Genomic DNA, 22244 nt, shown 5'->3' with positions numbered 1-22244 from the left:
CATGGTCAGCTGTGTTTATGGACTAGATTTAATGGTAATACAGAATATTGAAGATCACTTGTATCTGTATCGAAGGGTGAAACAACCGAATGTAGAAAACCAGAGCGGTGCCCAGCAAATATCCTAGGCTGCATGCAATGCCAGCTCGACATCTCTATCTGATAGCCTCCAAGCTCAAGGAGGAGGTAGTTTCAGGTTTGGGTGGCAGCAGAACAAGAAACACAGAGATCCTGGTAGCATTAGGTTAACAGTTGGACTCAACGACCTGAAGAGTCTTCTCCAACCTAAATGGTTCTGTGATCTCCGCAGAGGATCAGAAATAGCCCTAAACTGAAAGGCATTGACGGAGAGTCCCTTTGCCACCTCGAAGTGTAGATGTCACTTAGACCTACAGTTAATACACCTTTTCTGCAAAATGGAGGAATTGGACCTTCAGAAACCAGTTTTGCAGGGTTTCTTCAAAGGCTGCATGCAGTCTTGTTCCAGGGCACTAATAGGGTAAATAATTGGTAGTGACAAACAAATAGGAACTGTCAAATAAGAACTGTTAGTGAACGTAATTGTGGAAGTGTTTTACAGTCCTGCTGGTTGTTAATAAAGCCCTGACTGACTGTTATCATCAATTGTCTTTGACAGTTTGTACAAAGCACAAAGAAAACACTGTGACATTTCAGGTGACCTATTGTGCCGTTTGTAGGAAATGGGTATGAGAAAAGCAAATACGAAATATGTTCATTTTCAGTATCTTATTTACATATAAACACTTAACTACATTGTTATATCCATACTATTATCAAAAGAGCCACAGTGACGTCTACTACAGAGGCCCTAATTCAGGAAAGGCTCTTTGTTTGACTCAGAAAGTAATCACATGCTTGCAATTAAAGAGATGATGGGGAGTTTACTGAGGCCAATACAAATATTTCCACTGATTGTAATATACTTTGAACTTGGTTCTAGGCATTTTTCTTACCAGCAATGAGCATTTAACGTACTTCTAACTGCTTTCCTAAATTGATGTTCTTGGTACCTTGTGAGCAGTGCAGTGCCAGGCGCGTTGGGAAAGGCTCTGCTCTGCAGCTGGGCTTCAGAGGCAGCTCCGGGAGGTCCAGCTCGTCCTCCCTATTTCACATCCCAGTTGTCAATGGATGTTGTTCACATCCCTGCTGCATGGGCGCAGGGGTACGTCAGCCAGGAGGGAGTTCCCTGCTGTTTGAACAGGGTGCAAGGAGAGGAATTAGTAAACACAGGGCTGGCACGGTAACATGATCTTAAAGGTCTTTTCCAACCTAAATGATTCCATGATGATTTACACATTACAGCCAGCCAGTTTTGGCCTGCTAAAATAGACCTTCTTTTAATGCAGTGCCTGTACTCATCAGCATAGTGAACAAATAATATTTATCTCTATTGGAGAAAAACATGGTTTCTGATCCAATAACAATGCATTTCGTCCTCTTGTCAGTAGGACATAAATAATCCCCAAGCAGTAGACCTTGGATAAGTTTCGGTCTGTGAGGCTCTAGCAAGAGGTTCATAGCTCCGCATCCACGGATAGTATTTTTGTTTTTATGAGCAGGTTGATCATGAAGGCTTAAGTCTGTCTCAAAAAAGTAATTGACTTGTTCAAATTAGACACTGTAAAATGTAAAACAGCGTCCTCTGGCTTCACCTATGTGTTTCAGCTGGAACAACAAATGATGACATACCCACTTACGCACGCCCAGAGCTTTATAAAGAGTGTCATGGGAATAGCTGGGTACCCATAACCCCACCACACTGATGATGATGACAGCGGTGAGAAAAAGTAGATATGAAACTAGACAATACTCTGCAAGAGCATAACTGACTGTATTTTTCAGACAGGCGCTGAGTTTAGATTTGGAAAAGAAATTGTTTCTCATATGTGTAAAACCAACGTGAGATGACAAATGTACAAAAATAGCATATTTTCAGTCTCTTTGCAACATGATTATAAATAGAAGTGAAGCCTTTTATGAGAGGAATATTAATGATGTTCTTCCCAATGTGAGGAGGGTTTCCACTTAGATTTGCTAAATGGCGGCATGGGAATCGGACACATCTAATTATTGCATTTTTTAAATCATCAGCCAATATTGTTTCTAATTTAACACTATGTAAGCAAAGAGTTCTGTTATGCTACAATATTTCTTCAATAATGTATGCATCCATGCTTATGAAAAGATTGTCTAATTAATAGTCCCTACGGTTCCAGTTTACGGTAAAGTCCTTATTTCTTCAGTGCCTTCTAATGGGAAAAAATCGAGACACACAAATTCTTGTGTTTCCAAGCTATTTGCAATAACTTCTTATTATTAACACATAAATTTTCAATATTGTTTGTAAATTTTAACATTCACCTGAAATGCCACAGTAAAGCATTTGTGGGACACTTTAGGCCTCCGGTGTCCTTACCCAGATGACATCTGTGTAACTCCATTGAAACCCTCAGCCATGACCTTCCCCATGCGCTTTAGTAAGCACTAAGGGTATTTAATTATATTTTGACTATGTCATGCAATATCTGCAGAAACAGTGAATAGACTAGGTTTTGATGGGAGGAATGATTTCAAACAGGCTGTTGGCATTAGTAAATCTATTTTTTGCTGAAAGTTGGTAAGTCAGTTATGAGAAATCCATTTTGCTGGTTTGGCCACATCAACACTGCCTTAACTAACAATTTTCCCCTATGACATTTCACATTCTAATAAAAGAAGGGTGGGCTTGGTTTCTACCTCGTCAGAGGCAGGTGTAACCAGAGTTCGTGGGGGAAATAATGTTTGAATGGATGATATCCTTCTCTCTCCATTTGTTTTGAATTAAGTTGCTGCTGCATAGGGCAGAGGAAAGAGAAATCTGCTTTGCTGGACAGGCTGTGTCTGTGGCAATCTAACGTACGTGCATTGCTGTGCCGCTGGGACTCCCTGGGTCTTCTCAAGCCTCAGAGCTATAGTAAATCACAGTGTGTAGAAAGAAATGTTAAATTGGACAATTACTCTCCATTGCATAACATTTTAAAAATGTGGGTTACTACCTCTTGATATTATAGTTGTATGTTTTTACTGGGTTTATTCCTGTTGGGTTTCCCCTTCAAGTCCTTAATGTCGTGATAATATTACAAATATTACAAATACATCTCATGTAAGGAAGATCTGCTGTGGTGTTTCAGCAGACAGCACTCAGCTCACTCCAGCTGAACAAACATTATGTTGTGTGATAGCAGAGCCATAAACTCATGAACTAAACATAAAGCTTTTACAACTAAGAAATAATTAGAAAAGCAAACAAAGAGGGTTTGCCACAAGCAATTTGGAATGAAATAATTAATACTGGATCTATTTCGGTGCTGCATGGTCTAACTATGTGTTGTGTTTTTTTGTTGGCAGTTGATGAAAACTGTGAATAAAATGTGCCCGAACATCACAAGAATTTACAATATTGGAAAAAGCAACCAAGGACTAAAGCTGTATGCTGTCGAGATTTCTGACAACCCAGGAGAACACGAAGTTGGTTAGGATTTAGTCTAACTAAATCTGTTGAAGGGTGTTGGGATTTGGCTTTTTTTTCTCCTCCTCATTCTCTGTATCTGCAATAATTATCACTGATGGAATTGTATTCACGACAGCAAAGATTTCAAATGTATGTGGGAGGAACTTCAATGCTATATTTCTAAATTGGGAAGAGGAGGGGGAGCACAAATAGAAGGCATTTTGAATGTGGGATCAAATTCTTTAATGATAATGAGTTTTAATCTTTAAAATAGCAAAATAAAAGTGAATTTTAGTACTGAGGAATGGATTTTAGTTGTGGGGATTTAGGTAGCTTTGGATAGACATTTACCTCTTTTCTATGGGGTGAATGCACGTATCTCCCAAATCATCTTTCACTGGTGAGTGTTGGGGTAAAATTTCCTATGGTGATATAATTCTTCAGAATAGAAACTCATTCAGTCTTTGGTCCTTCTGTGGAGAAAAAATAAAGGTTTCACTGTGATAGTGCCTGGGGTAGCTGTTGGAATAAAGGTGTCCATAAATTCCCTGATAGGTGTTTATCCCGTGTGAAGAGTGCCGCTATGTGCTCTTGAGACATCTCTTCCCTTTGCCGTAAGGGATGGAGCACAACAGGTGTAATTTCTCAGTAGACTTGGGGCTGATCTCAGATGTTAACACCAGAATAATTCATGCCTTGTCCACTCACGTGTTTTTGAGAGTCCTGCAGAAAACAAGCAAGGAGTGTCCCACGGGCCAGGCAAACCGGGAGGCAGGATCCAGCCCCCAGCCGTGGCTTGGCCAGTCAGGGTCTGTCCTGGTGCTGGTTGCAAGTGTTATTCATACAAAAGACAATTACATGATGGGGCCTTTTTTAATAGCTGGCACTATTCCTAATCACCTCTGACGGATTTTGTAGTTAAGTTGCAAGCATTGTGGCATTCGATATAACCATGAAAAATATATGTGAGCCTGTTCTTCCATTAGTGAAGGAAAAGGAGTGTGTGAAGCCAAAGATCAATTACATATAGTTACCCTTACCTTTTAAGAGCCCTAACATCTGTCCCAAAGAATTGCTAGTGTACTTTTCATGTTATTTTTAGGCTATCAGAACTTCTAAAATCTACCTGTAACATGCTGAAAATGTGAGTATAATTAAAAATCTGTTTAATGGAAAATGGGTTTTGAAGGTTTTACACAGTGGTTTTAGATATCAGTGATATATAAACCTGTTCTACAATAGAACAGAAAGTAATTGTTTCTGTAAAGTTACATTTTCATCTATCGTCTGCTCAGCTAAGGCATTTCTCAAACTCTCCCTGAGTGAAATGTTGAGATTTGGTTAGATGTTCGATTTGCTGCGCTGACTACGCTTCTGTTCCATGTGTTTTCAACAGGTGAACCAGAATTCCGCTACATTGCAGGAGCTCATGGAAACGAAGTGCTTGGACGTGAGCTAATTCTTTTGTTAATGCAGTTTATGTGCCAGGAATACCTGGCTGGGAACCCGCGCATTGTACATCTCATTGAGGATACCCGAATACACCTCCTGCCCTCAGTCAATCCGGATGGATACGACAAGGCGTATAAAGCGGTAATGCGATCAGGAAAATATCGAGGAATTATTTTGCTTCTAGTAGATGAACGAAATGTGCTCCTGTTGTCATTTTTTTCCCCCACAGATCATATTTTACAAACAATCAAAAAAAACCCACCCCAAACAAATACGCACATCAAAGCAAACATAAGCCACTGAAACATATTACTCAGAAAAAAAGCTGAAAGAAATAGTTTTCTATGTGACATTGGCTAACAGGAAGATGTGTATGGAAAGAAATTGAAAGAAGGGTCATGAAGACTGGCAGAAAAAAACATACCGAGGTGTATAGATCAATGGAAACATCGTTATGGAAAAGGAAAAATTCATGCAGTGTTTCTCATGAGAAACTCAAGTAGGCACATTAAACTTTGCATTCCTCTGCAGCTGAAATTTAATAGTGCATCTTTAAGGAGAGCACAACGTGTTGGGCATCATAATAATTCAGTCTGGAAGAAGACAGACACCAGGAGGAAAAATTTCAGGGTCAAATGCACTGGAAAATCTTCCAAGGAAGTCTGCAGAAGACTGGAACACAAGTCAACTCACAGCCATGGAAGGAAATATATGCTACCTCCATTGCAACCTAGGGGAAACCCAGTCTTAAAAAGAAACCTTGAAAACAAACTAGAATATTTTGGCTAACCCCAAGTAATTTTTCATGGACTTTGCTTTACCTCATTTGAGGTTTCATACAAAATAAATAAAAAGCCAATTATTCATCTCAGTTCATTACATAATTCATCCTTCCATTTCTCTGTATAGAATTATCTCTCACACATCCCCAAGCACTTCGCTGAGGGCTCATAAGTTGTATTCTGAATGAATATTTATCCTTTTTTTTTTTTTTTTTTTTTTTTTTTTTTTATCTAAGGGTTCAGAATTAGGGGGCTGGTCTTTAGGACGATGGACTCAGGACGGCATTGACATCAACAATAATTTCCCTGATTTAAACTCTTTGCTCTGGGAGTCAGAAGATCAGAAGAAGAGTAAAAAAAAAGTTCCAAACCATCACATCCCCATCCCCGACTGGTACCTGTCCGAAAATGCTACTGTGAGTAAGACAAGAGGGAGGGGAGCACAAAGGCTGCACCATGCTGAAAGAGTGAGCTTTACATTTCTCAAGAAGTTAGTAACTTGTGGCTGAAGTTACATACCTGATTAAGTAGTTTAGCTACTTGTCTAGGCTTTCTTGTTAGTCCATGGAAATAAAAATGTACTACAAAAGCACCATTCAGTCCCGTATTATAGAGGCAGCCCTTGGGAAGGGAACTGCTTCCTGGTGGATTCTCTTTTCCCTCATTTATTGCAAGAACCTGGAGAACTCAGTACCCAACTTTTAGGCAGCAACAGGTAGACAAAGAGAACCCCACCACAGGGCTCAGTCCTGTAAATTAGGCTTCTCCTTAGATTTGCGGTGTAGATGAGCTCTTTGCAAACTCAGTCACCATACAAACTTCTCCTGAGTTTTCTTAATTGTTCTTATTTGAAATATATTCTTACCTGAAATAACACAGCAGCTGCTGAGGCATATACAAAACCAATGCAGTGGCTTATGCTAAAGTCATTTATTGTAGCGCCAAAAAGTTAATTCCTTTTTACATGGCCTTTTAAATACAATGGCAACTATTTATAGCAGCTGAGATTCCCCCGGTTTGAGGGGAAGGCCCTTAACTGTGGCAGTTCTGGGGCTTTAGACATATTTCTGCGTTCAAAATCCCTAATTTCAAAAACTCATTGAAATGAGCTGAAGCCCGTGGCAGGGGGAGCCGTGTCACAGTCTGACATCTCTGTGGGTTGCTGCTCTTGGCCTCGCACTAGGTAGATGTTCCTGCTGCATGAATTACTAATGTTAAGGTTTTGTTAGTTTTTATGGGTTGTCGGTGACCTCCTAAGCATGGCTGGCAGGCATTGTAATTTAAAGGAGCTCTTCTCCTCGGCCACAGCTCTTGTGCTGGCTACTCCATGCTGAGAAGCTCACAGCAGGGCTCCTGCCTTGTCTACCTTTAAAACAAGATTATTAAATTTCATAGGCTGAGCCAAAGCTCCTGTTTCTCTTTCTCCCAGGTGGCAGTTGAGACACGAGCAATAATAGCATGGATGGAAAAAATTCCTTTTGTGCTGGGAGGCAATTTGCAGGGAGGAGAGCTGGTGGTGGCGTACCCCTACGACATGGTGCGATCGATGTGGAAAACCCAGGATTACACACCTACCCCGGACGACCATGTCTTTCGCTGGCTTGCATATTCCTATGCCTCCACTCACCGGCTGATGACGGATGCAAGAAGGAGAGCGTGTCACACAGAGGACTTCCAAAAGGAGGATGGCACTGTTAACGGAGCCTCCTGGCACACCGTGGCTGGAAGTAAGTGTCTGTAGGAACCACAATTAGCAGTCCCTTTCTAAATATGATAATGCTTTTGCTGCCTGGTGTACATTGCAGAGGCAATGATGGTAAAACGTGTGCCCTGAGAAAAATATTTGGCCATGTGAAAGTCTGTTTGCTGCATTTCATCAAGTATCAGAAGATTGAAGGGGACTGTCACTAGGACCTGGTGACCATTTCATTGACTACTGGGGTTTTCAGCCTTTCTTGGGTATTTCCATTAGTTTTATGGATTCTGTACATTCAAGATGGTTTGGTAGGAGAAAAGGAACCCAGTGCAAACCCACTAGCAGCGGAGAGCCTCTTAGCCTTTGCCATCTCACAGAATGCCAACAGAAAACTGCTGCTGAACATCAAAGGTAACCAGTGTCAGAGCCAAAGCAGTGACTCCAGGGAGAGATTCCAGTGCCCCTTAGATAAGAAAATCATGATTTCAGCCTCCTGCTTTCACCAAAAGTTGCTGCTTGCCTGCTACTGTCCTGTTTTTAAGAGACCTGGACTTCCTTACACTTAAACTTGGGGGGACTCCATAGGCATTTCTGCTGCCAGAATAAACTACAGACTCCATCATTCACCATATGCCCAAGCCTGTCACCCCATTAACGAGCACGAAGGGGAAGCCATGTCCTGTAGTGCAGAAAAAGCATCGATTTCCAGGAAAGCCCAATTATAAGCACATTTTTAGCAGCAATAGGCGTGATTATCTCTATGGGTGTACACTTCGAGCAGGCTCAGAATCAGGCACTCAGCTGATTCATCACAAATCTGCTCAAAATATTTGTTTTTATAAGTGCACCGGTTAGCCAACATAGTCTGTGAAATTAAGAAATGAGCTGTGCATCTGCCATCACTTGAATGACAATAGGAACAACCGCAGCAGTAATGGTAAGCAGATGCATGTGAGCGTCTGTGCAGACCACGTTTTATTGGAGCTGGCTCATGTTTGTGGCTTGCAGGTAGTTTCACTGCATAAACATTTCTAAATTTTGGACGTGGCTTTTACATTGGCCCACATCAAGTTAATCCTGGCCAGCCTTTAAAGGCATTGAGCCAAGAATTAACTTTTCAAAATATTTTTTCAGGAGGTTAAAAAGTGCTGGGTGACTTCAGGGGGAAAGAGTGTACTCTTAGATCACAAGGCCAATGCCTGACAGTAGATTGCTATGCATTTCTGCAACCTATAAAAAAAAAAAAGCTCTGAATGCTAACTCAACCACTTAATTGTCTCATTTATAGTTCAATTTTCCTAAGTGCTATAAGAAACATGATTAAGAATGGATTCAGAAGAGATGACGTTGGCCATGTCACTAACAGCTGTCACACTAAGTTACGTTAAGTAATGATGTACAATATGGATGCTGAATAGCATCTTGATTTCTCAGTAACAATTGCGTATTGGATTTCGTTCGGATTTGGTTCATCTGATTTGTTTTATTACTTTATGATGTTTCTCATTATGCTTTACATCCTGTTCTCTTACACTATAGTAAGACTTCCAAGATTGTCTTTGAGCAAAACACTGGAAGATTGCTTTTACTTTCGATTCTTTACACCTTGCACTCAAGACTAAAACTCAAAAGATGTAGTTTCCATTTGAGCTCAAGCCTCCAGCCTGCAGGACGGTTTTAGACTTCTTGCCTGCTTAGGCAAGAGTGCGATTTCTGTTGCAGATATATATTTATATGTATGTATTGCAGCTGCTAGTTAACCAATGGCACCTTGCGTTGTAAAGGGTTGTCCAAATACGATTCGAGATGTGAAGACAGATTTGTCCTGTATTTTTTTCACTGTGTAATCCCATGGCTATACAGAAGTAGTTCTATAGCTCATTCCACTTTTTCTGTTTCTTTACCTTTTAGATCAACATGTAACACTTTCCCCTCCTAAGCCACTGCTTGCTTAATGCCTGATCTGAAGGTGACACACCACTATAATGCTTGCAGAAAGCTGCCCCACCTGCCCTTTAGTGTGGATGGCATCTCCTTGCTGTCCCACAGCTTGAAGCTGCCCATCCTCTCTCTCCTCATCCACCTGCTGACTGGCCTTGCAGTGATCATGCAGATAAACTGCTCACCGCTCATGCCAGGGAGAAATTTATACAGGATTTTTCTAGTTCCTTTTCAGCACCAGAGAGTCCCTAGAGAGGTATCAGCACCCCAGATTATCTTTGGACACCTCCGTATGCCTTTGAAGCCCAGCCGTACTCTTTCCCGCAAATATTTCGGACTGCAATGAATTCAAATTCTTCAGCTCTTTTACATATCACACTTCTGCACTGGATAAACTGCACAAAGGCAAAGGACTGATGAATTTCATTTTATTTCCAGTGTTTTCAAGGCTGCATTTGCATGTTCAGACACTACACGGAGAGTTGCTCTTGGCAACGTTAAGCCATTTTCTTAAATACATGTATTAAAACTGAGCAATTACTGTGTATTGCAAAACATTTCACAACAGATTAATCAGGATGCGATACAGTATGTGAGGGGAAAATAATTGTGGCTGTTTCTCAAACAGAGAGGAAGCACGTTTATGCATAGTAGCATATGCCACTGTCTGATATTTAGGCTTTCCCCATCAACAAAAATAAAAAGCATAACATCTGTATTATATAATCCTCCTGCATCCAGAAGGCACTGAGGGCTCATTAAATACTTGACTACTGCTCTGTGGTAATTGAACAGGACTAAAAGCTTTTTTTTAAGCTCTTTTCAATCAGAAGCTCTTGGTGAATGCATTTCCTCCTAATCTTTGCCATGTAAAATATAATAAATAATCATTTATAAATGTTTAAAATTATTAATTTAAACATTAATAAGTGTTTTGAATATTTTTTATTTGAAATGCTTGAGGAATAAGTAATGAAGCTCACATCATTTCTTCCTCTAGTGTTCACGTACTGTATCATGTTATCTGTGATCGTGGAGAACTAATAAATGGAATTACGCAAAGGAAAAATAATGTGCAAAATGGGAAAGGAATCTGAGAAATGGAAATGTTTGAGATCTGTATCTAAATGCAGCCCTCTGTAGTGCTCAGGACCCTAGGAAGGCTCACTGCACTCTGTAACGCAGACGTGAACTGCAGCTCCTCAGAGGTCAGAGGTACTGAGGTTCCTGGGTTTTGATTAGGATGTATTTCTGATGGAAATCCCTATTGCAGAGCAATGGTGCAGAGACAATAGAATAGATCCTTGCATTCCTTACAAGCTGACACTATATATAACTTAAAAGAATTATTACTACCTTGATTTTTCTGGCTTTCTCATCATCTAGATTACTTATGGGGGAAAACATTTAGACTGAGAAACTGTTTCATCAACTGCTCCGATAAATCACTTTTACATAACAATCACTGTGTGCATGTTACCCTGTGTCCTGGCATTTAGGGCTGTATAAATTGTATAAATTCAGTTAATGGCTGCACATCCATGCAAGCTAACCCATCCCATCCCATTTCTACCCAGGGCAATCAGAAGTGAACGCTGCTCCATGGGAAAGTGTCCAGGATTAGTGAAGCTCAGTGGTTTCTAAAAAGCAAAGCACAAGCCTTTTGCTGTAGAGAGAGACCCTTCCTAGCATCTTCCTGGTTGTGTCCCCATCTTTTCCACCAATATCATAGAGACTTCCTCTGGAATGACTTTTGTTTGTTTTCTGCTAAATCTCTATTACTTTTAGGTTTTGTGATGGCAGAAGGATGCTGCTCTCTGAGGCAGAGGAACTGGGGATGTGGTACTGGGCTGACACAGTGGTCCATGCTGTCATGGTACAATCCTGAGTCCTCTGTTTTGAACATGTGATGGGACACTCTTTAGAAAGTCTTGTTTTGTTAAACATATAGCTCTGATATTATTCTGGTGCTTTGTTACAGGAGATGTGGTGTTTCTAAAAAACTTTTGCCCTTCCAGGTTTGCAGACTGAGCCAGCTAGATAAACACACAGCTTGTGTTTAAATAAGTTCTAATACTTGGCATAAAATAATCAGATCTGATCAACAGATTAAAAGAGGATATAAAATAATTTCTTTTTTACTGCCTATTGACAGGCATAAATGACTTCAGTTATCTGCACACCAACTGCTTTGAGCTGTCCATCTATGTTGGCTGTGACAAGTATCCCCATGAGAGCGAGCTGCCCGAAGAATGGGAAAACAACCGCGAGTCTCTGATTGTTTTTATGGAACAGGTATTCAACAGAAGGGTGACTTCTGAATAACACAACTCTTCTCGGGTTGAAAGGGAGTTTAAGGTTTCTGATATTTTTCTTGCATGACTAATTATATGAATATTGGTATTTGTGCTAGAAATCTTACCTACAAGCAATACGGGCCTATCACTTCAGCCGGGCTGTTTCGACTTAGGCGGATAAAATAATGAAGCTTGTTAAAATTTGATGTGGGTGCAGAGCTTGCTAGAAAGGACTGCCAGAAAAAAACCTTTACATCTGCTGCTTTATCTGCTCATTTTATCTATCTCTTGAATGTGATGCCTCAGGAATCCTGACAGAATTTGTAAGCTGATTCACAAGAACCTAATGCCTGGAAGGCTGATACTGGGTTAATAATGATCGTTCAAAATCGTGTGATCCAAAAGAAGAGGCATATAATACAAGAATTCCACATATAAAATTAATCATTTGTTTTATCCTCCCAGTGATAGTACTGTTCATTGCTGTGCGATATTTATTTGTTGGTTTATTCTCTCAATAGGTCCATCGGGGCATCAAAGGCATAGTAAAAGATGTGCACGGAAAGGGAATCCCAAATGCTGTTATTTCAGTAGAAGGTGTTAACCATGACATTCGCACAGGTAAAAAAAACAAAGCCACCAGTGCAAATGAACAGTTTCATGGTGTAAAAACAAAATATGGAACCTCATAACAACTTAAAACTTTTCTAAGAAAAGCCAGAGATAGCGTACAGTCCAAGGACAGGGTTGCAGGAGTGGCACATGGGGAAGGGGTTGCTCCTTTCCATGGTGCAGCTGTGTAGACAAGAATAGAACTATGGCTTTCCTCTCTACCCCCTTCCTCTTTCCACCTCTTTTTAATTATTGAGCAAATAGACTTTTATCTGCTCAAAATCAATAGCCTGAGAAAGGCTGCGCCTAAAGAACTCCTACTGCTCCTTCTCTCATGTGAAGGTAGTGCAAGTATCACCCAGAATAATTATAGCACTGAAAAACAAGGGTGTAGGTAATGCCTTGTGGGGCAAAGAGTGTTTCTCTGGCTGTTAGCAGTTATAGGACTGTGAATGTGTTGGAGATGTGATTTAGAGCTGTGTCCAGAGGAGAAACAGCTGTTGCAAGGAAAGGGGAGTTTCACAACCTGAAGAAACACCACAGCTTTGTAAAAGAACTTCGAATGGGGCTCAGCAGAAACACTGCTTTGCACTGGGGAATTTCAGCCTAGTGAATTACTTTTCAATACGTATAGTTTTTTAAAAAAATAATGCATAAATGGCTATTTGCCTTGTTAGCACAGTCTTGATCTAGATTAAATACCCAGATTGCAGGTATGTATACCCAGAGTAAACTCTAAGCCTGTTTAATGGCTTGGAAAGTAGTTATGGCACCAAATAAAGAACTGCTTTAAATAGACACTAGCCAATTTCAAGATTAATAGCAATACTTTAAAACTGTTGGCAGGCAGCAGGCGGGATAGTGTCCGATGGCCATGTGTTTGTGTAGGTACCGTACCGTGATTTAGGACAGAGTCATCTGAAATGGAGAAACAGAAGGGATAAAGCAAGGAGAGGAGCACATGGAAAGAAATAGCCAAACAAGATATCAGCAGGAGTCGTTAGTGATCACACTCCAGGTGCTGGTTGCAAGAGGTTAACAAGGTTTCTGTTTGGATGTTTATGGAGAAGTAGCATCATGGTGAATAATCAGCCAAATCATATTGTTGTGTGCTCTAGATTTCTTTTAATATTAGAAACGGGAACACTGATTTTATGTATTTTTTACTTTCTGACTGGAAGTCTGGGTCCTTCATTTGCAGCCACTTTCACATGCTTTGCCACCTAGGTACAGCATGGCACGCTTTGACATGTAAACTGATTTCAGGCTATGGAATGTCATAGAGATATAGATAAAAGACTTCCAAAACTTTAATGTTTTCTACAGTAGATTATCTGAGCCAATAATAAAACTTGGAATATCTAACTTAGTTTATGATCAATTTTGTTTCAGTGCTACTGTGTCTCTGTTGTAAAGGAAAACATTGAATGACAGATATTTAATTAGGCAATAATGAATCTGTCTTAAACATTTCAAAATGGGACCACTGGGAAATGATAGGGGGAATTAAAGTAGTCAGTTGTTTTTTCCTTGTCTTGGAAGTCTTGGCAGTCTTGAAAGACTGCCATAAACTGTAGGTTGTATTACTCTGGTAACAGAATTAATACATTGCTCTGGTTGAGGCCAAGTAATGCAATAGGTGATTAATCTCCAGCTCTCAGTGCACTGGATTGCTACATGAAAGAAAAATCAACAGTTTAAAGACAGCAAATGTGCATATGGGAAGTGGCATGTGTAATAAATGTGCAAGAACCCAGAATCCACCTTGTAACGCTTGGAGAATCTTACAGCTATTTACATCTAGACTTAGAGCTGAGTTTCTGTGGCTCAAGGCCATCTGCATTTGTTAGTAAAAACAAAGGTACTTTTTTCATTCTTTTTAATCCTTCTTTTTAATGAGATGTTTAAGCTGACACTCTGTTTGGGAATCACTTTGTAGATGGGAACATGATAGTTCTATCTTGGTTTATACTATACAGATAACAATGTATGTCTCATTAGTCTTTGAAACTAGAGAGTTTATGTTGGAACCAGAAAGCCAAAATGACACTTAAAACTCCAGAGAAAGAAGGCAAATTGTCAGCATTCTTATTTCATTTATACCTTTCAACATGAAAAATGCATCCATTTAAACCTCTGAGTTGCTTTGATATAAAAATAGGCCAGGCAGGAGAAGAATTCTGGCCACATTCTCTAGTCATATAAGTTTTGCTTCAAGTGAGCTAAGCTGTATGGTGTCTTCTGTTTCTTTGATACATTAATGTGGTTGACTACCCTGTAGAGCCAGGCAAAAGTTGTCTGTAAAGGCACTCAAATAAAATTTACTTGTTTGAGAAAATTTCTCTGCTTCTTCCTGTGGACAAAAAAAGTGCACAGAAAGCACTTTTTTTTTAAAAAAAAAAAAAAAACAAACACAAAAAAACCACCTTTCTCTTCAGTGTACAATGTATCTTATGGGAAGAGAGGGCAGCTTACACTGTGCTAACAAGATTAATAGGCTAATTGAAATCATTGATTCTGAGAGTAAGAGCTTTGTGGAAAATTATTCCATTTTCTCTGGATTCAGATGTAACTATTGATTAAGTCTGACTGATTACATGTTGTTACTGTTAGATTAGATGTGGACCGTGCTCTTAGATAACCTTTGGAAAAGAGTTCATCAACTGGATGGACAAATGCAGCTGGCCACGTTTTCCCCCATGGTGCAAAGGCAGTTCTGTGGGTTGCTTCCTGCAATTGCACATTTTGGAAATCTCAGAGCAGATGTTGACCAAGAAAAGTACCATTTCTTTCTAGTGAAACACTTCTGTATCACAGCCAGAGTTCAAAGGCAGATGCACATTTCTGCGTGATTGTTTTTAATAAAGCGTAATTAACTTAATTTCACATAAGGTTCAGAGAAAAAAAAATTAGGAATATTTTGGTGAGTTTCATATGAGTTTAGTATACATCATGTAACCAAACCCAAATATTTTGAAGTAGCATTTAGTAATATTTAATAACATTAGTCTAAACTAAGCATAATTCCAGTATTATACCTCTCCAGCCTCATTCCTGTTCAGTAGAGAAAAGTTGATTTTAGTGGTTACATGCATCAGGCGTGCAACACTACGGCTAGCCTTCCTGGAGAGTCTTCTGTAGGTAACACAGCATTAAGATAGATTTTTATAATGTATTTGAATAAGTAAAATTTGGAACATTTGAGTGTAAATACTGAATTGCGACAAAGGTCTGTCCTATCAGATTAAAGGAGTGTTGGTCTTAATTGAAGTGTTTGTGGAGTCATCTGACACATTTGATTCATAATAATACTATCTGTGTATTTTTATTCATTGTTATTTTAGCTAAGCAGACATGGAAATTCTTTTCCAGACCCAATAGGTAGAGATAGATGTAGTCTGCCTCTAGCCTGCTCACACTGGAGCCTATTCTTTCAGCAAACCTATTATTTACTAAATTTATCCATATTTTTAATTGTGTTTCTCTTGCCATCTGCTCTGAATTTTTTTACCTACTGCATTTAATCTGATTTAAAAAACAAGCAAACAAAAAACAACAACTTTTAATCTGGTATTAAATTCTGGGCAATGACAGTTGACAGAAATACTGATGTCTACTTACTTGTAAATAGAAAGGGGGTAAAGTGCATACTGCTAACAGCTTAATATCCAGCTTTGTAATAATTTTCCTGGTGGTGCACAAATGTGTAGATTTTTTTTCTGGCCCTGTGCAGGGTTGCGATGAACTGCCTGTTAAATGCGTCAGAAAAATGTGGGTCAGTTATGAACTCCAGGGGCTAGAGCCAGCCTCTGAGCAGGGATGAGTTCACGGCCACACATGGGGTGATCTGTAGTCTTTTGCCAGCCCTGTAGTTTTGCCAGAGCATTTACAGCTAAAAAATGAGCCTTTAGGGATAAATTCAAGAAACTTGGACAGTGTTATGTTTTGTCTTTGGGTTAAGGTGCCAACGGATCCCATAGTAAGGGAGAACTGAATAAAGAGCTTCTCAGAACACCCTTGCTAAAAATGCCTGAGTCCTGAGAAAGAGAAAATCTGGACCTTGATCATTGCCCCGGGCAGGGTTAAACTGGCTGAAAGAAAAACCTGAGCAAGCTGGTGTGCAAGAACTAACCCAATCAGGTGTGCTACTTGCACACAATTTCACACTTGCATTCAGAGACTGCAATATCAGGCAGTTGATATTGCTGTTGTGCTAATGCTGTCTGTTTGCAAACATGTGTTTTATTTTACCAACCCCTAAATTAAAATCCTGTTCCTTTAAACGGAGCCTAGCTAGTCTGATCTTTTCCCAAACATAATCCTTTTATGCAAACCATCTTTAATTTTTGCGACGTGCTGCATCGCAAGAGACCCAAGGCTAGTGATAGTAAAGCTGTCAGTTCTCATCAGTGCTAAAAACCCCAACCCCCTCTTCATACAAGAGATATATATAGGATTGCATATTTGAATATGCGCTTTCATTCCACAGTGGGTTTTCCCAGGACAGAGTGCAAAATTAATTTTAGATGCTAGTGTTTCACCTTTTCCAATCCAGAGTTAAACATACTTGCTAATATTAATACTTAAAAAGAAGTCTAATAGCATCCTTATGTACGTATGGGCAATCTGAGATTGTTTGTGGGGAAAAAAAAAGAAGAAAACAGAAAGTCCTGATTGATCAAGGTGTTAAAATACATCTTGCTTTGTGCCTGAGGCGTTCAGTTGATTACAGGAGCTCTGTTCATGTGTTTACCGGTAAGCAAGTGGTTAAGTACCCTGATGAATTATACCTTGTAGGAAAACTAGTGTAATAAACTCAATGTAAGATTTTAGAGAAGGGCATATTTACTTAGATCTCTAAGTGAGTTGACATGATGCATTCACAGACTTTGCATACTGAATAGCACCAAATGATGTGTCCAGGTGGTCTTGATTTGTTAGCTGGAGTTAGTTTGGGGAAGGTCTTTTAGGAATCACCCACTGCTACAAGACGGCCCCGTGCCTCAGGATCTTCCTGAGTGCAACTGACAAAAATCTTAAGCCAGATTGAGGCCCGTTGTCCTCTTTTCATCTTTTGCAAAACATGTTGGAGGTGTATTTTCCTGTAGATTCAGCAGGATGAGGAGGGGTACGTGTGGTGGGGAACAGCCTCACTGACACCCCCCTGGTGGGAGGACGCAGGGCTGGTGCCCGTGGTGTCAGCTTATCTGTGTGCAGGCACTTCTATATTCTCACAAACACCACTTTCCTCCAGGAGAAAGGGCCACCATTCTGAAAACCATCTCTTTTCCTACCAGGAGCCGATGGTGATTACTGGCGTCTTCTCAACCCAGGGGAATACATGGTGAGTGTGAAGGCGGAGGGCTACACCGCTGCCACCAAGACCTGCGAAGTCGGCTATGACATGGGAGCTACCCAGTGCGACTTCACCATCTCCAAAACCAACCTGGCGAGAATCAAGGAGATCATGAAGAAGTTCGGGAAGCAGCCGATCAGCCTGTCCATGCGGCGGCTCCGGCAGAGGGCTCGGCAGTGGCGGCAGCAGCGATAGACCTCAGCCCAGCAGCCCGCGGTGCCCTCGAGCTCTGCTTCTATCAGCCTGGCTGTAGTCGTAGTGAGAGTTACATAGCCCATCTCTGCATACATTATTTCTCTGCACGAGGCCTTTCTGTTAGTGGAGCTGGATGAGTAGTGGGGTATTTTTTGTTTTTTTTTTGTTGGGTGAAAAATCAGAAACAAAATTCAAGTTGAACCAAAACAGGCTCCAGTGCGGGGGAGAGGCAGGAAGAATGTAGAAAGATGTTTTGAGTTAACCTGGAATGAAATTTTTTCCTTGTTGGGTTATTTAATCCTTTGTAAATCTGTTTTCTTTAAAAATAGAAAATAGAACAGGAAAAAAAAAGAAGATACTTATAAAGGAGAAGTGTTGTTTTGAATGAAAAACTGAAAAATATTGTTTCTAAAGTATAAAATCAGTATATTTTTGCAATTCCAAAAAGTTTTAACACTCTACATTTTATTCTTAAAATAAAGAGGAGGAAGGCTGAGAGGGGACAACTTCTGTTGAATATCATTAAAACTCGTGTCAAAATTTCAGTCCCCTTTCCCTGAAATTCCACCTTTTGGCAAGCACCATGATACGTGGGGAAAAATCCTGAAGTGAATAACCCACCGTAGCTTTCCTGTTTGGGTTGTTTATGTTTAAGGATGTCTTGTGATTCCAGAATTTAATGCCAGGAGTGTTTTCTCCTCTTGCTTTTTAAGGATGCGTTTTAACTCCGTGAACTAAACCTAACGGAAAGGGCACAGGATAAGGACCACTTCAGCACTGTGGCATGGCACCCCTTTTCTAACCTGGAGAAGGACTTGAAACAAAGCTTTTCTTGTGGATGCAGCCAGTTGTGCCATGTGTTTGAAAGGAGAGCCTTGGTCACTGATACGTGCATAGTTTGCAAATCCACTGATACCATCGTTTTTCTTGATTTTTGGCCTGCCTGTAAGTGTCTTTTGTGCTCGTGCACACCTTGTGCCACTATCTTCTACGACATGCAAGGGATTCTGTGTTTCTCTGCATGGTCCGCTCATCTTGCCACTGCAGCTGCTGCTGCTTTTTTGGCCTTATGACTCTATGGGAGCAGGATTTGTTCTTTGTTATTGGCTTTTAAGTAATAAAATTGTACAGCAGAATAGAATTGAGGCTCAGGAAGGATGCGGATCAGATCTAGGAAAGAATGAGCTAAATAAACACTGGACAAAGTATTAGGTGGTGAACATCAACTTTGCTCTGTTGGTTTCAGTCTTATGACCTTAATTACACCAAATGAAGGGCCAGCTGCATGATATTAGCCAGTCAAAAGTCTGTGGCTAAATAAACATCTCTTAATATGCTTGGTAGAAAGACTGCAACATACACCTCCAAATAAAATTCTGTTATAAACATTTTAATTGCTATTGCAGTTTTTGCCTATATAAAATTATCCTTGAAAAGACATTCATCAAAGTGTCATTCAAAACTGAGGAAAAATAAAGTGCAAGTAGAAACCTTACTGTAAAAATGTCATATATCACCTGCATTAAATCATTTTTTCTTGTCAACGAATCTTGTAAACAGGTAAAAGGCAGAAGATTGCAGAATGAACAACATAGAACCTTGCATAACAAAGTCACATTCTTAAATTTCTTAGACAATTCCAGTCCATGCTTGTTCTACAATACCATTAAATAATAGCAATTTATTTGGCAGCAAGGGCTCAAAGGCAATAGAAGAGCATGTACATAGGTTTCTGTAACTGTAATTATGGAACTCCAGCTCCCAGTCAGCATAATTTAAATTAAGTAATAGAGTTAAATAATCCAATCAGTACCTTAGCATTTGGAATTCTATTTTACTTATTTTACTCTGTTTACCACCCTTACAGCATTCTATATGCCATATATTTTTGTATAGCAAATATAACAGCAACTTGTCAAGATGGGATTTTTTTTTTTTTTTTTTTTTTTGGCAGCTGAGAAGGCATTAATGATGTCTTTGTGCAGGTAATGGTGTGAAATCATTTTGGAATGTGGAGTAATGACAGCAGACAATCCGTTAGCAATTTAATTTGTCTTGTTCTTTGGCTTATGCAGATTTTGTTGCCACCACAATAGATCAGGGCCATACATGGGGTTTTGTGAACGGATGGAGTTTCTTAGGTGGCTTCTCTCTGGAGTCCCACAAAGGCTACGTAGTCATCTTGCTGGGGGTGGCTGGCATGGACAGGCAAACGAGGAACTAACCAGCCAAATTTAAATCACTCTGATAATCAGACTGAGGGTAGAATCTACTGTCTTAGTCCTGGCAAGTCAGTTCTATCTTGAAATAATGTTTCAGGCTGGTTTGAGATTTCCTTTACAAACCTAGAGGTCCCTAAGCTTTGTTCTCAGGTATGAGTTATCTCAACGAGAGGTTGTTTTTTTATTTGATAGCAAGAAGTGGATTTGATGGGAAATTCGTCAACGTCTATTAGCTAAAATTAGATGGACTTTGATTGCTGGAGACCTCGGTAACATCAGATGCTGAAGACAGTGGCCTTGGTTCTCTTTACTGGCTGTGAATAGTGCTTGCACGTACCTGGGCACAACAGGACTATGACTAATGCAAGTGACCTTACTCCATTTTAGTCCAGGCATTGTTAAATAAATGGCCTACTAGCTGTCAAGTTTGCTTGTCTGTGCAATTATTTTTTTGATTTTCCTGTACCTTTACACTGAAAAACACTCAAATTCAAAGGAAATTTACTAGGAGCTCCAGATGTGTGAATATCTTCTGCTGAGATAAAATGGTTATGCCTGCCCTGAATATATTATTACTGATGTGTGCCCTATTTACTGCTACAGTTATGCACTTGGGAGTTTGAATGTTCATTTTCTTTTAAATACATAGCACTGCTATTTAACATTTAGAGAGATCCAAACCACAAACCAATAAATCTGAATACCAGTGTTTTCTATCTATCTACCTTTTCCATGTCTTTAGAGTAGGTAATTTTTTCTAGATTCTGTGCTTTTAATCTCTTTTCCTTTTAGTGTTGTAGGAAACAGGTAACCCTGCAGAAATGATAGGAAATAAAACTTGAGGATGGATATGATTTTATAATTACAGATCTATTTTAACAACTAATTACATGAGAACTTTGTTAACTTTGATCATCCCTGATATAAAACAAAAAAATACAATCTCTTCCAAGTAATAAGACAATCAGCAGCACAATCTCACCCATACAGTAAAGGTTAAATAAAGAAAAGGTTAAAACAGGACATATTCCACTCTCCTTGATAATACCAGTCATCAGTCACCTGCTCCCATGCAGACCTCTGACAATCATAAAATCCAGTGGGAGCTGGCTCTGGACTATCTATGTCATGCTATCTAGCTATTCATTCTTTATCTATTTAGTTATCATAATTTTTATCACCCTTTATCAGTTTTTCTCATCCATCTTAGTAACTACAAGTAGGCTAACCTCTCAGACGGTTTGTGGTATCTGCACATCAGCTTGGGAATGCTGAAGCCAACAAAACTGTACCTCCTAAAACTTGTATCTGCTTACACACGTTGGTATAAGTGTCATGAATCTTGGCAATCTGTAACTCAAATTTAATCTGCTGGCATCAGAAGGCTCTTAGGGGTATGTGAGTATTGCTTTTACCAGGAGGCTGAGCTCTGTGTGGGTAAAACACACTGATAAAAATGAATGTAAATGAAGTATTGGCTATGCTGGTGAAGAAATGCCATTTTTCATCAGATATTTGAAGTCTGTCACGTATTTTCAACTTGGGCCACCAGCTGCTTTTCTTTCTTTTATGTGTGTATAGTTATGGGGTTTTTCCCTCTAATTTCAGCTCGTTATTTTCAGGGAATTTGGGACAACTTCCCAAAGTGTGGATTTCGGAAGTCACTGGCAGAGTTATACAGCCTAATTTACTTGCCTCTTTTATCATGCTGTGGTAGGTGGTTGACCTTTTAGAGAAACAGCAGAACAGAGATGAGTTAACCTGACATAGAATACAAGTGGTTTCACACCAGCAACTTCTACTACTTAACCTTTAAAAATTGGCATATAATATATTTGCTATTGGTCTGAAAACGTCTGAGTTCGGAGGCAAAAGTGCCTTTGCACCGTTTATCTTTGTAATCAGTCTCTGTGTGAATTTAGTCAGGTTACAGCCATAAGCCTCAGGGAGGGGGTACAGATGCACAGACAAGATGTACACATTGCGGTAGCATCACCTCCTGCTGCAGTACGCTGCCATGCCGGCATGGGAACCCCGCGGGACAAACAGCTCTGTGTGCACCCACCAACTACCCAGCAGGAGCCCACAGAAGCTCTATTTCATGCTCGCTAAGAGGATACAGCCTTTCAAACATCCTTCGCTTTTCTCACGGGAACAGTTGCTTACACGGAGAGAGGGTCG

At 39.9% G+C, this 22244-nt stretch overlaps 1 protein-coding gene across 1 annotated transcript in view; it reads left to right on the top strand.

Moving 5' to 3' along the window:
• CPXM2 (carboxypeptidase X, M14 family member 2) overlaps positions 1-20488 on the top strand; it is a 79256-nt gene extending 58768 nt beyond the window's left edge. The window contains exons 7-13 of the mRNA XM_005439237.3: positions 3408-3531; positions 4907-5103; positions 5981-6160; positions 7174-7471; positions 11537-11676; positions 12200-12299; positions 17588-20488. Of these exons, the coding sequence (XP_005439294.3) occupies positions 3408-3531; positions 4907-5103; positions 5981-6160; positions 7174-7471; positions 11537-11676; positions 12200-12299; positions 17588-17841 (1293 nt within the window). The 3' untranslated portion in view covers positions 17842-20488. The remainder of the gene's footprint in view (positions 1-3407; positions 3532-4906; positions 5104-5980; positions 6161-7173; positions 7472-11536; positions 11677-12199; positions 12300-17587) is intronic.
• Positions 20489-22244: the final 1756 nt, after the last annotated feature.

The sequence above is a fragment of the Falco cherrug genome, chromosome 9 (assembly GCF_023634085.1).
Source record: "Falco cherrug isolate bFalChe1 chromosome 9, bFalChe1.pri, whole genome shotgun sequence".
NCBI classification, from domain to species: domain Eukaryota; kingdom Metazoa; phylum Chordata; class Aves; order Falconiformes; family Falconidae; genus Falco; species Falco cherrug.
The sequence above is the reverse complement of the archived record's forward strand: the minus strand, read 5'-3'. Positions and strand labels throughout refer to the sequence as shown.